The sequence below is a fragment of the Embiotoca jacksoni genome, unplaced genomic scaffold (assembly GCF_022577435.1).
Source record: "Embiotoca jacksoni isolate LCO1_2020_lvr unplaced genomic scaffold, fEmbJac1.0.p SCAF_1, whole genome shotgun sequence".
NCBI classification, from domain to species: Eukaryota; Metazoa; Chordata; class Actinopteri; family Embiotocidae; genus Embiotoca; species Embiotoca jacksoni.
In genome coordinates, this window is record NW_027185229.1 from 24,978,832 (window position 1) to 24,993,756 (window position 14,925).

General features: G+C 39.8%; 1 protein-coding gene across 4 annotated transcripts in view; it reads left to right on the plus strand.

Moving 5' to 3' along the window:
• The first annotated feature begins 5,741 nt into the window (after positions 1-5,741).
• Positions 5,742-14,925, plus strand: part of ephb2b (eph receptor B2b) — a 126,786-nt gene continuing 117,602 nt past the window's right edge. For all 4 annotated transcript variants that reach the window (XM_069149643.1, XM_069149658.1, XM_069149652.1 and 1 more), the window contains exon 1: positions 5,742-5,895. In XM_069149643.1, coding sequence (XP_069005744.1) covers positions 5,844-5,895 — 52 coding nt within the window. In that variant the 5' untranslated portion in view covers positions 5,742-5,843. The remainder of the gene's footprint in view (positions 5,896-14,925) is intronic.

Below are 14,925 nucleotides of genomic sequence, written 5' to 3' on the forward strand. Positions count from 1 at the left end.
ATCCCGAGCAAAACACAAGCTAGTGCTCGAAAACGGTGCGGTTTAATGCTAAATACGAGGAAGGAAAGAACTTAAGTGCTTCCCTTCAGGTTCCAGCAGTACACTAGTGAAAGTTCTACAGTGTCTGTAAAGTTCACTTAACAAGAAAGTAAATTAAATCCTGCCGAGGCTTTTGGTCTATTTAATTAAAGCTGAAGCAACTTAGTGGGATTGAATTAAATTTTTGGCAGGGGTAAACCAATACGCTGGGAAGGTGGTGGCGGTGGGTGGTTGGAGTGCAGTGGGGTGGGGCAGACTATTCATGAAAGATAAGCACTGAGTCCCTCTTTTTTTTTTTTTTCTAACTCTACTTAATAAATATTTTCTTTTCAAAACAACTTGGAATGTCTTTGTGTCCTTGGTGGCAGCGAGATTTAATTTATCAAAGGAAAAAGTCAAAAGCAAAAAAAAAAAATCGCCTTCTCTGCTAAGACAATTTAAAACATAAAAGCCTGGTCGTCCAAGTGAGGTTTGGTTCCTCTGCTTGTCAGAGTTCAATCCAGCCGACTCTGTTCTGCCTGGTTGTGAAGATGTGGTCTCAGCCAAGGTTAATCCACGTGCAAAAGGTCTCGGGATTAGAGGAGTCCATAGCTCTTTCTCAGCGAAGGGTCAGGGATCACACACCAACTTTTATGGAGAGCAGGCCATTCTGTTTCCCCGCTCCTCATCCAGCTGCGCATGCCGACTGGGTGCAATACTTCCCCGTAAGCCCCTTTAAGGCTCGAGGGGAAATCGACTCCAGCCCAGGGTGGCCGTTTTGAATGGCCTTAAATTCAAGCTAAATATTCCAGAGGATAAGAAAAGCTGATGAACTGCAGGAACTCATTGTCACCCTCATCAACTTCGCCTCATCCCTCCCCGGCAAATAAAAGGACGTGTTGAACTTAAGTGATGGGCAGGGGTCAAATTCATCTTCATTTCAAGCTGAAATCCATTTAGGTAAATAATTATCACAAGATCTCATCTGACCACACAGCTAAACCATTCATTTGAATTAAGATGTGTTTGAAAAACGCATCTACACCAATGAACATTTACTGATGTGGAGCTCTGTGACCATCAGCTCATACATTCAACTTGTAAACACTTGATTAAATTTTTTTTTTAATTACAAATAAACCTTTTTTCATTCCAAAGCTTATTCAGAATTGAATCCTAATTATTTCTGCAAATTTATTTGAAATGTTTTAAAAAAAAAAAAAAAAAAAAAGAACAAGCTCATCTTTGTTTAAAGGGCATTTTTATTTAATTTATAAATCTAATTTCAAAATAATGATTTTCAATTGGAAAGATACCAAAACTAATATTTCATGAAAAGCTGCACTGGTAATTGAGTCATTTAGAGAAAAAAAAAGACCTTAAACGAAACTCGGACAAAGAATCACACTGACTTGTTTTTGTAGAAAATGTCCAAAGTCTTCAATCAGACATCCGTGAATGTTCAGCCTTTACACTCTAGGTGGCAGTATTGATGCAATGACACATTACATGGCTTTCGAAAAGAAATCCACTACTAACCAAAACATTAAAATACATTATTAGTAGTGGTAGTTATATACCACGGCTTAGTTACATTATCATTTTTTTTTAATATTGCAGCATTTCATTATTTTCTCGAACAAGTTTTGCACTTGATTTGCTTTGACTTTGTTTGTATTATAATAAGCTTTGAAAAAAATAAATCCCTGCAAATTGTGTCTGAACAGCCTCATAGAGATCAATATTCTTATTCCTAATAATATCTAAATTATTTTTAATGTATACAACATCAAAATTGCTTATATTTACATATGTGGAATTTAATTTAGAGAAATAAAAAAATAAAAAATGCAATTATTTCTAATAAATCGGATTCATTTAAACAAAACACAATGATATAAACTTTTCCAACAAAAATAAAATTGTCCTGCAAGCTTAAAGAAATAAACACATCTTAAGGAAACTTAAAGTCCTGTTAATTATATTTCAAACCTAAGCGATTAAAATGTCATTAATGCTAAGAATAAACTGGGTATTTTGAATTATAGTTTTGATGGCCTATATGAACTGTTATTAAATCATTCGCTGCATTTTTTTTTTTTTTTTAATCAAATCATAAATTACAACAACAATGCAAATGTTACATTCGGGTTACAACAAAGGTTCTAAAGAGTAAAATAAAAATGAATCTTTTTCGTGATTTTAAATATGCAACAAATTTAAAAAAAAATGCGTGGCAATATATGTTTACGTAAGAATAAAATAATCATCGCAATCATCTCAAATTAATGCTGCTAATTCTATAGTAAACGTTTTGTATTAATGAATCTCACATTTAAGTACACATATGTCAAAACGTTATCGTGATTACTTTGTATTTGTTAAAACACAAACAGACGCGCGCGCAAAAATGAAAAATAATCATACAGATATTTAAAGAAAAATGGTTTCATTGAAAGATGGAGGTCTGCGTTACGTAGCTTTACTTCACAGAGTGCAGTTGGTTGCAGTGACGCCCTCCATCATATAGACAGTGTTTATAGCCCTCAGCTGCATGCTACACTTTCTTAACGCTGTCCAAGTTTACATAATTTTCTCGGTGCATCTTGTACGCGTTATTAGCAGATCATTTGCGGGTAATTTGTTGCATGTATTATGAGCTATGTTTTGTGCTCAGTGTAGACCGCTGTCGTCGGGAGTTACTGTACGCTGCGCTGGGCTCCAGAACGTTGTAGCCACAGTACTGTATGTTTTGCTTTTGCTTGGATCACAGTCACAGACGAACAAGCGCGGATTTCTGCCACGTTTCTGCTTTGCATTATATATATTTTATTATAGCCATTGCAGACATCGTAGCCAATATAACATAGCGTGGCAGAGAGATCTCTGTGGGCAATATTAGAGGAGTATTAATATCATTTCTTCAACATCTTTCACTTCTCTTCTGGCTCGAGTCAATATTAAGCTTGCATGGAACTCATTACAGCGAGCAAAAGCGGCTTTCTCAGTGCCTTGGCGTTTTGTTCCATCTGTTTTGTAGTCACCTGAACATGATCTGAAGTCAGCCAGTCCAGTGACCTGGAATCAATACAGTCCAGCCCAGTGGAGGCCCATAAATCAGCCTGGTTCATTTAACCCCTGAGAGTCCTGCTGCACAGCTCCAGTGTTGCGGCACGTAACGGGAGAGGCATGTTTGATGACAAACAATTTATTCTAAATTCTTGTTTCTCAGCCAGTTTTAGTAACTTCATACTTCATATGCAGGAGGTAATCCTCTCTCCCCCCCCCCTCTAGCATGTTTAACCTTTTCTTGTGTGCTGTGAATCATCTTGAGCACATCTGCAAGCCAGCTTTCGTTGTCTGTCCCACCAAAAGAAATTTGAATTTAAAAAAAAAAAAATTGTATATTGAAATGATCTAATCATACTTTCTCTCTCTGTTATCTTTCCACGTATATCATGTAACATATTTATATTTAAAACAAAACAGTAATTTTTTTTTTTGTGCATATCTGTAATATCTGCAGCTGCTTCAGTGTATCCCTGTCTGTCTCCATGCCTGTCATTGTGTCATATAAAACCCGTCTGTGTTTTATTTTTTACACAGCATGAGCGAGGATACTGGGATTTTACTAGCAGCTTCTGGAGCAGGAAATAGGTTTTATACTGCTCTGAGGAAATTTCGAAAAATATGACTATAGCTCGCAAGAAGCTCAATAAATTCAGATTTAATGCCAACCGTCACTGACGACTTGGACCTGCTTGGTAAAGAGTAATTCCATTAAAACAGCAGAAACTCATAAAAGTTGAATGTGTTGTGATTATTGATATGCATATTTATTTTTTCGTATAGCAGTTTTATTGATTGCTGGGAAATGATTGCCAGTAATGTTGCTGCCAGACTCCATTGTGCCAACTTAAATCAACTTAGTGCAAACACAGCTCAATATTAATAATTCTGGAAGATTAACTGTCATGTTTTGAAATTTTGAAGCACTGCGAGCCAACATCACATCAACTGATTATTGTTTTATGATGATTTGTGCACAGGGAGAAAAAAAGTTTTTGTATTCTGGGGGAAGTCACATTTCACTTTAGCTCTGTGGCTCCATTATTGGAAAATAACTGCATGGGATTAGTCATGTGAGTGAACAGCCATAGTTATCAATTAGGTAGACCTGAACAGCAATGTATGAAAGGTGGTTAGTTACTTAACTACTGAAGCTGATAAAATCAAATATCTGAATATATTTCTAAAGCACTTCCAGCTTGACTGATCAAATTAACATGAAACTCATTTTGCAGCTGTATTACATTATGCAAATGTTATGCATGCAGAAAGAAGAATCAATGCAGCCAAGTTTCATTGATTACACATTCACTGTTCATTTATTTTCACTTTTTTGAAATGACTCTCCCTCAGATATAAACCTTTAATAAACTGCTTAAGAAACAGCATGTAGACTTTGTATCTTAGCAAAGTCAACTTCATCTAACAATTCTTTTGAATAACTTAATTACTGCTTTTAAGTAAGTTCATCCGAAAGCTACTTTGCATGACCAGTTCCCAAAGTTAGTCCTAAAAACGTGCACTGGTTTTGAGAAAAACTGCAGGAACCACAGTTTGCAGTCTCCTATTCTCCTTTTTATGGGAACAGGACTCTTAGCTGTTGAACTGAATCATCATAAAAGTCTTGAAAAAAGACTAAACATATATAATTATGTATGAAGGCTACAAAATCAAACTAACATTTATTTATTTTAATCTATCAATCTTTTTAACCTTTTTTTTTCCTTCTATTTTAGCCATATTTGCTTCAGCATTTGTTTAAATACGTACATTAAGATTAATGTAAAAATGAAGTCATCATTAATATTATGAATGCTGAATGCAGAAAAAGTTGACTATATAAACTGTAAGTTAATAAGATGGGTAATTAACCAAGAATTTAAAAACACCACTTAAAACTGAAAAACATACAGAAGACAATATTATCTCATAAAAGCATATGGTTGTAATTCAGATATAAATGTTTACACACAGTCACCTTTGTAAATCATTACATCAATTTTCCAATAAACAAACAAAGGAAAGAGACAAAACAGCTTGAAATTGGTGTTAGAGACAGACAAGTGGACAACTTTAAAACGATATCTGGTCAAACCATAAAATATTAGAGGCAAAATATGGAAAAGAAAACTTTGAACTTACTTTAATGTTTCTCTCGTGCTGGTCACCTGTTACAGCGCCAAAAAAAAGAAAGAGCAGGGAACCCCAAAGACACATTTAAGCCTTGTCTGATAAAAGAAGAACCAGTATTTCCATTTGGAGCGGTGCGGCAGCGAAACAGAGTTGCTCCATCTTTTATAAATGCCCCGCATGGTCCCCAAACACTTAATTATCGCTTGGTAAGGCAGTGTGGACTGTCCTTCCGTCGATGATTGACAGCGAGGTAAATTGAAGTGGCTTTGAAGGGGATGAACGACCCCCTTGACGAGCGTCTGCATCGATGATACAAATATTTAAAACGCCTTATTATTTATTATACACCGAAACGCAATGGTTATTTTTTATCCTGCGTGAAACTGACTAGGTAAATGTAGCTCTAAAATGCGCGGCTGCGTTTCTGTGTCGCCCGGTGCTCCCCTCCGTCTGTGGTTTTTTTGGTCTCGCCCAAACTTGGTTCAGATTTGAGTTCGTTTTTCTCTGCTATCTGGGATCGCTCTATTGGAGGTGAAGGACCGACTGTCCCCTCTCTGCTTTCGCTGTCAATGGCTTTCGGGACGTATTTTATTTGAATGTCTGGGCCCTCCAAGTGACCAATTATGGATATTCTATGGATATTATGGAGCATACCGGCCGTAATAGCTGTTGAAGGTAAGGTACTTACTGTATGCATCCAAAACGCTTAAAGCCGCATCCTTCTTGCCGGCTTTGGAGTTTGAGACAAAGCGCGTGCAGGGATGTTTTCTTATTCCGATTAAAAAAAAAAAAAAAAAAAAAAGACAACAACCCCAAAACTTTTTTTTTTTTTTTTTTTCGTGCTCCTCTTTATTATCTTCTAGCGTGGTTTTACTGTTGCATTTAATGTAGCGTGGAGTCAGCGCAGGCAAGGGGTGGATGGGTGGGGGGTGAGGGGGGGGATGACCGTGGGACACAAAAACATATGGTCCCGCATCTCGCAGGTGTGCTCCACGGACGCTTTTACGCGTCCGTGACGTTAAATTGCGGAACATACAAAAACGAACTATTGCGGGTGCTTTGTGTTGCACAAAAAAAAACAAAAAAACGCTCAATCTCAAGTCAGGTAAGGCGCATATCCCGTGTGTGTCCTCGGGAGGTGTGTCCGTATCAGTTGTCAAAACAGTTGCCGATAAAAGACAAAACGAGGACGTCTCGTTTGAAACCTTTCCGGTGCGCCTGATACTGGATGTGCAGATATATACATGTTGGACATCGTCCGGTTTAACTTCGAAAAGTCTCTTGTCTTGCTCACTCCGTGCTGTCGTTTGTGCGCAGTGCTTTGCCGAGCAGTGAAGGGCAGCAGTGGCTCAGCGCACAATGAAACGAGGTTGAATGATGGAAATAACACTCATTATTTACAGTGGGTATGTCTGCGACGCTCACTGCACAGCCAAGGTTTTTTTTTTTTACCTCACCTATTGTGACGGTATTCAAAATAAGGTCAGTGGTACACACAGGGAGCACGAAACTGGGAGATTTGCCCTTTAATCCCTAAAACATGATTTGGAGATTAAGGAAGCCTTGCTTCCTTTTAATTTAAGGGCTTTCAGTTTTTTTTTTTTTTTTTTACTCTAAATTATAATTTGCAGGTGATTTTGTGTAGCTGCACTCTGTGACAGGACAGGGGACACTCACCACACTGAGGGGTGGAAAGTGTCAGCCCAGTCATTTATTCAGTCTATTTTGAGGATGCTCTCAGAAAACAAATGTGTCTTCTTCCTCTGGTCAGTTTAACTAAACCTCATAATTACAGGTGGAGCTAAGAAACTATTTGAAAACTCAAAACCGAACGTAGCCGCAGGATAAAACGACAACAAAAAGAAAAAAAAACGGAGGAAAAAAAATAAACAAATCAGCCGTGTTTACTGTATAATCATTTGTACACGTTGTATAAACATCCCAGATATATAAGCGAGCTTGTAGGACTGACAAAGACTTTGACAAACGTCACGTGTATTCATGCAGACTACTTCTGACGGCACCAGTTTGAAGCCCAGAGACAGCAACCTCCACGGCCGACATTACGTTCCACATTGGGAGCTTTAAAATGTATGTTCAAGATTAGATTGATCCCGGATAACCTTATTATTTTTGGCAAATTATATGTGCGATCCGATATCTTCGCACTTCCACAAATACAGGGAACGCTGTACAACATACATCTTATGTTTAATTTTTACGTATTAATGTATATATTGTCCATTCCCCCCCCCCCCCCGTCCTATTTTGCGTGCAGCCACGCGTGTTAAAGCTGTCTAAATTGTCATCATGTCCCACACACTGTTTTTAAACAGTATATTAAATATGTACTGTGAGTACATGCTGTTTTTAGGTCAAATATATTCAGTAAAAACTGTAAATCTCGTAATAGGTAACTCCATATTGTTATCCTGTGTATATATGTTATCCTGTGTATATATATATATATACATATATATATATATACGACATGCACAACGCTTTGTTTTTGTTTAATTACCGATATTATGTATGCACGATTGCGATTATATTGCTTATTTATTTTTTTTGATGAAATCCCCGCTATTCTGTCCAAGAGCGAGGGAAACACAGGATGTGAAAAATGCCAAAAATAACCAACAAATTCACACCGCCCGGTGTCCCACTTCCTCGTTTTCTCTTTGTCTATAACATGCAAACATGGCCACGATTACTGTTTGTCTACTTGTAAAAATGTACTGTGAAGAACATGTGTAAGCTGAGAGCATACATTGCCTCAAACACCGATTGGCACGTTCCTCAAATAGCTATTTCGGTTGTGCTAACACGATTCTTGCTTGTTTAAGAATGATGCTGTTGATACTCGGTAGAAACGGCGTGCACTCTAGAACTATCTTTCGGGCCTCCGGTGCTTCCATTTTTGTTTTTTTTAATTTGAAAAAAGAGCTAGTCCCCTCGCCAACTCAGTACAGACCCCTCCGCCCCACCCCTTCCATTTTACCCTGTGCATCACCCTAGCCGACTGTCCAATGATGTTGCAAGGATGGCTTGCGTAGGAAAAATAAAGAGTTGAAAAAGAGGTCACTGCAGCTCTAATCCGAAAAAAAAAAAAAAAAAAAAAACGTCCCAGCATGCAACCGTAAAGAACCCTCCGTTGGATCTTTTTGACACGTTTAGTGCCGGGACGCTACATTTCTTCCATTGTTATTTTCGGTTAATAGAGAGTGACATGCTCATACACTTGTATTACTTCGTACTGATGAACGTTACGAACTGAATGTGTCCTAAATAACACTACCCTTTGAATTTCACTATCGGTGTCCTAAATAATACTGTACCGCCAAATTTAACTGGCAATCACCCAAAGAAACGTACAATGTCAGAAAAGTTTTTTTTAAATTTTTTTTATTTTTTATTTATCAGAATTTACTTTATAAACTGAATGGAGTCCTCACAGAACGATAACACCCGCAATCATTTTATACCTAATATCTGGGGAGCGAACATGAAAGGGCTACTTGTTATACAAATAATCAATCAATCAGGCAGGGACACTGCTGAAGAGGATTAGCGGATTAAAACTGGGGCCAAATTTAAGAAAATCCCAGCCGTGTCCCAAGTGTCCATTTCGTAAATGGTATACAACAATGCAAACCATTCTAGGCCTTCAGTACTGGAAACCGGCCTTGCAATGATTCAGTCTACGGCTTTTTTTCATCAGCATCTCGTCTCTATTCAGATTACTATACTGCGTGTCCCCCCCACCCCCCACCCCCCACCCCACTCTCGTCGCCATGTTGGACAGCTATAAATGGTATTCATTCATCAGTCGCATTGAACCATTTTTCAAAGGCATTTAATGTACCCTGTGAAGCAACTCTAAATTGTTGATTAGTGTTAATGTAAGATGATGCCATGTCTTATTGGTCTAGTTAACGGGAACAGACAGCCTCTTCTCAAAAATTAATGGACGTAGTACTGCCAGGGAAATTAGCCTAACTATGTCAAACATGTCTATGAAAACACACTGTGGATTTATCCCTTCATTAGTTTACCCATTCATTGTCATCAAGGCTCAGTTGACAGCCACACTAACAGCAGCGGCGCTCATCTAATTCTGTTGAGTGGAAATTCTCCGATTCATCCCCGGCCATAAAACTCTAGTAGCCTGTATTGTTCGGAGGAGATGAAATTTACAAGACGGATCATTTGGCTTTTCCGCTACCCCCCCCCCCCCCCCCAAAAAAAAAAAAAAAAAAAAAAAAAAAAACCCTCTCCCTCCCACCCCCACCCCATCACCCTTTTCTGTTGCGGTATTACAGTTTGTACTGTGCACAGCAAACGTTTTCTGGGAGGTTTGGTGTTGCTATGATGCAAAAAAAACAACCTCCTCCAGGCTTGTATGCAAGTCGTCGTCGGGGTCAGTGGGATGATAGATCACTTTGATACGACATTTTTTTTTTCTGCTCTTTTTCTTTGAAGGAAACATAATGGGACAGAAACCACAGTCGAGGATGGTGAAGTGGGGTAGAATGAGATCACAGCATGGAGCTTTTAAAAAATGTCTCGCAGATTTGATTGCATTTCAATATGTGCTGCATTCCTTCAGTGCTCTATTGAGCACTGGAGCCCACTCGGTTGGCAAACACTGGCCAAGTTGACGTTTTACTTTTTTTTTTCTTTTTTTTTTTTTCTTCGTCTTATTTAGTAAACTACACACTCCATATTGCATTACTTATTCAGTACAATTTTCTCACACAATATAGGACAGCCTGACAGTTCAAAACACAGTATGATTGTTAATGGTTAGAAAATCCTGCCAAGTTTGGTAAAGATGCTTTCATATGTAAATCCGGTAGCTGTTTCTGACCGGAATTGTTTCGTAAGGCAAAGACGGTGCGAGTGCAACATGGAAGCATTATGTTTTGTGGAAGAGTAACAAAAGACAGACGGAGGCGGGTTCTGAAATGGGATTAGATAAAGGTAAAATGAGCGACCGTATACAATCCAGTGTTTTCTCAGTCCACCCAATGGGCAGATGCAGGGAGCTGGCCTGCACGCCAACCGCCACAGTAGGCTTTCACAAAGAATCTGTCTCTATTCAAGCCCTAATCCATGCTGCCGAGGGCCCGGGCATTGTCACTTTGCATGCAAAATTTCAATTAGTGCTGGTACCAGTTGTTTCACTTGAAGGGGGGGTGGGGGGGGGGGTGTGTGTCACATTTCAGAGACGTCTACAGCTACCTTTAGGGTGAGATTAAGGAAGAAGTATCACTGATTTGACGACGGAACTCGTGTGCTCCCAGCGTTGCGTAAGGCTGCAGACCCCGGGGACCGCGCTGCTTCGCCTCACCGTACGTCGTCGACCGAGAGCTTTGGTCACGTTAACGTGCGGTAGGAATGCGTTTACAAAGGTAACTACCTAAACGTTACGGAGGCGAAACAACAAAGTCGGATGTTTTGCTTTAAGTTGGCTTCACACAGGGGATTTCTACAGCTATTATGTCGCTGGCTCTGCGAGCAAAATAGTTGGCCACGTCGCTCCTGGCTTCAGCTTGTTTAGCCAATTTAACTTAGGTTTCAGCTGAACACGTGATGGACTGTTTGATGCTGTTTCCACGCTGTTTCCGACTGCTGCGGTTCACTGTCATGTGCTAACTCCTCATTCTCCCCTGCCGCTCCAGTCCACACACATTTACCCTGCAGACGGGACGCCCAGAATGTCATTTTAGTTTGGGGAACATTTTGGATGTAAGAACTGAAGTTTTAAGAAATTCTGTGGTGGATTGAAAACGGTGTTGAGTAGCAGTAGTATTGATAAGGCTTTTGGGGTATGCGGTGCCAGAAATACTTCTGAAATGAATGGCCATGTTGTTGCTTCTCTTTGTTGACAGCGTTGCACTTTGCTAAAACCGAGTGAGGTGCAAATAATGACATGTTGGCCAAAATGACAACGACGAGACAACCGATGTGTTTACTGTGTCGGCTGACACAGCAGGTTAATATGGAAAGTCGTTACAACGTCCCAGAATTCACTGAAAGTCTACACATCGTCACAGTGACCGTTTCGGTTGCCCCTGTTGCTCGACTCCCACACATCCACAAGCTGGGATTTTGTTTCATTTTTGAGGCACGTTTGCGTATGTTCACTTCCACGAGTGCACTTCAGAGTTAAGAGTGGAAGTGTCTCAGGATCAGCTTACTTGAGTTCTGAATTTAACTACCACACCGGGTAGCACTACATTATACATACAAAAAAAAAAACCAGTAACGAAGCCAAAAGTGTGTTTACAACCTCCTCAGACTCTACTTGGTGGTTTAATACTTATTGCTGCTATGGACATGTATACGCTGTGTTGAAGGGACTCTACAGTAAAGCCGTAATTGCATCAAATGTGGTGTTTTCATCAAAAAAAAAAAATCTTCATATACTGCAGGTCTACTGCAGTTACATGGACTTTTAAATTTTGCTTTATCTCCTTAAAAAGGAACAGGTGTCACTTTGGTCTCTAATCAGCCCTGATTAGTGTGCAGAGACCAGATGGCCCGATACGGTTGCTTATTGATGCTATCTGAAAATGAAAATATTTTCACAGTCGACAGGTGTTTCGGATCTTTCAGTACACTTCACGATGCTGCCAGAGCACGGCTAGCAACTGAAACTGAAAACAGAGGATTTATGTAGAAGTAAATATGACCAGCATTTGTCTCCTTTTCGCCTCTAAGTAGCACAAGAAAAAGTGGAATGTAAATAAAAAAAAAAGTAAAAATAAAATCAGTTGTATAGCTCAATCCTAATTAGTAGGACACTTGCATAATTTTGATATAAAACACACTTACTCCTAAATTAATATAAATGAATTATAATAATAGTTTTTTTTGTTTTTTGTTGGGGCTATTCTACTGTGAATTGTAGATGTCTGTGCATAGAGGATATGTTGTAATGTGTATATTACAAATAGAAGTTGGGTTGTAACTCCTATATAGCAACTGGTAATCTGTGATAGATGCACAGAACCTGTAGAAAAGATGAGTGACACTGTACTGAGGTAGCTTACTATAAGGTTTCCCTTATACCATTTTATATTTGCTCCCAATCTAGGATTCTGCTCCTCGTGTTGTTGAAATAACGCTTTAAAAAGTACATAAAAAGACAATTTCGGTTAATCAAACAATAGCTGACAGCTTATCCGTTCAGTATATTATGTTTACTGCAGTCTGAAATTGCCATGTACTTTAGTCACATTGCTAATGTCGTGCATATAGCTTGCATTTTTCAAGAATTACATTTGAGAGCTATAATTTTTTTACATGTAATAGCACAGATATTAATCATATGGATCGAAATTAGTAAGGAAAATATGTCACAAGTGCAGAAACAGCATGTTTTACTTGGTGAAAGAAATTTGACGGGATACAGTAATCTCAAATCTGATTAAATCTATAACCAGATGAGGATAAACTGTACCCACCTACTTTCACTCTCCTACTAGGATTAGCGATATCAAAACAAGAGCCTGCATGGTGGATATAATAGCTACACATAACTCAACATTTGATGTAGTCTCTTAAAGTGTTTAATAGGTGGCATGCACTTTTACAAACCTGTTTGTGGCACTTATGTTTTCCATCCATGTGGCTGTAAGCTAAAACACAAAATGTCTCCAAATACTAAAACCAAGCGTAATCGAATAGACTCCACCACCAGCGTTTCAAACGCAGCAAATGCACACTGAAGAAGTGTTGCGCGAGGCCTCGTCAAGAACAATCCAGTCCCTATTCAGAAAACAGTATATCAATTTCAAAACATCCAATGTGTAGAATTTCTATTTAACTTGGTTCTCGCACAACACTGGAGGTGGTGTGTGTGCTATGAATGGTGAAGCGATGCATTACATATAAATGTATTATTTAGTAGGGATCAGGTGAATTATGGGTCTTGAGAGTTGTTGTTCTTTGCAGGGCTTTGAGGATAGGTGTGCCCTTTGATTGGAGGGCTGTAATTGTTCCAGCATGTAGTTGGCAAAACAATGTGGTCAGAAAGTGAAAGAGTATGACTAAGGAAATTATAACTGTTAGGTTGCATAACAGGACTACGAATCCTAACTGTTTAATATAGGACGAAGATAAAAATCAAACTCAGGGCGGTAGAGCAGATTTTTCTGTTCATTTTCTTGCTCGTACGGAAAGCATCTGTCATGCGTCGTACGTCATCAAGTTTGGAGACGGGTGATGAATTAATTCAGTCTACGATTAAATTAAATCAACGGGCCGGTTCAAACCTGTGGAATAAAGTTGGCGTATGTTGTTTTCTTGCTGACTGGAAAAGACTAGTTTGGATAGTTATGGAAGAAACTTGCTTTACCTCTCTGTAACCTTTCTGATATTTCACATAGGAATCTAGATCAAGGATGTTCTTATATCCTGCTATCTTAATTAGCACATGTTAATTGGCAGCGCGCAGTCTCTTGGTAAGTCATATTTATTAAGGAGAGCCTGATTCATCCTAACCCGTTGGGAATGGAAATCATTAGGGGACAGCGAAATGTACTTTCAGACATTATTCATAACAGGAAACGTGGAAGCACTCACAATCAAAATGGCGCCGCAACATCTAGGCCGAATTTGAACTCTTTGTGCAGTTTGATTTGTTGATGTGCGATCTGTGAATTTGGTGTATTTGTCACTGTGTATTTTTTCATGTCTTTCCCGGACAATAAGATTGCAGTTCATAAGTCTGAAAATGATATGCGAGTTTTCTGAAAAGAAAAATGGACCTAATGGATCAGTGGTGACCCCTGTTCCTTTCATGTCCATCACGTGAACGACGACTCGCGCGCATTAACAATATGGCGCTTCTAATATTCCAGCCAGCAAAGCCACGTACCGAGCTTTGGACGCTGGGAGAAAGAGAGCCGGGAGGAGGCGGAGGGATTGTACCCTGAGAGAGGTCAGACCTTGTTTCAGAGACCCTCATCCACACTCACCCCAGGTACTGTGACACTGCCTTTATGAGCGCGCCCGGAGAACACAAACCCACCGGATTAGTGTCTGTCTCTCAATGTCCCCGGGAGCGGAGCCCATCGGGCCGAGACAAAGCGGGGCTGATTGCGTTGTCATCTGCATGACAAAGGGAAGCTTTTTCTACCTGAGCCGCTGCCTGTGTGCCACGCCACACATCACATCCATCAGCGACTCTGGACCCACGTGACATCTGCCTTTTGTTTTTTTTTTTGTTTTTTTGTCCGTCTCTGTCTCCCCCTCTTTCGTTCTTTTTTTTTTTTTTTTTTTTTTTTTTTTGTATTCCTCTGGCTCGCACCGTCTGTCCACCACGGACCCGTATCGGCAGCAAGACCCCCCTCCCCCAGCCTCTTCTCAGTGGAAACAAGCTTCTTAGTCCGTAGCGGCACTGCTGCTTTCTGGTTTTGCCGGTAGTTATGTGCTTAACCCAGTGTGCTTCATCTTCTCTCGCTACAAAGAGACGCTAACACGTTCGTTGTTGCCCCCCCTCCCTCCCCCCTCCCCTCTGGGTCTGGCTGCCTGTATTGCAGCTCAGCCAGCGTGCATGCACACAAGACAAAAGCCCGGGCTCTCAGTGTCAGACCCTAACAGGTCTTTCGGTCTCACTTGGACAGGGAGAACAGCCCAGCTGAGGTGTGGCCAGTGAGCAGATGTGTTTTTACCTGATTAGTGTACAGGACCAGG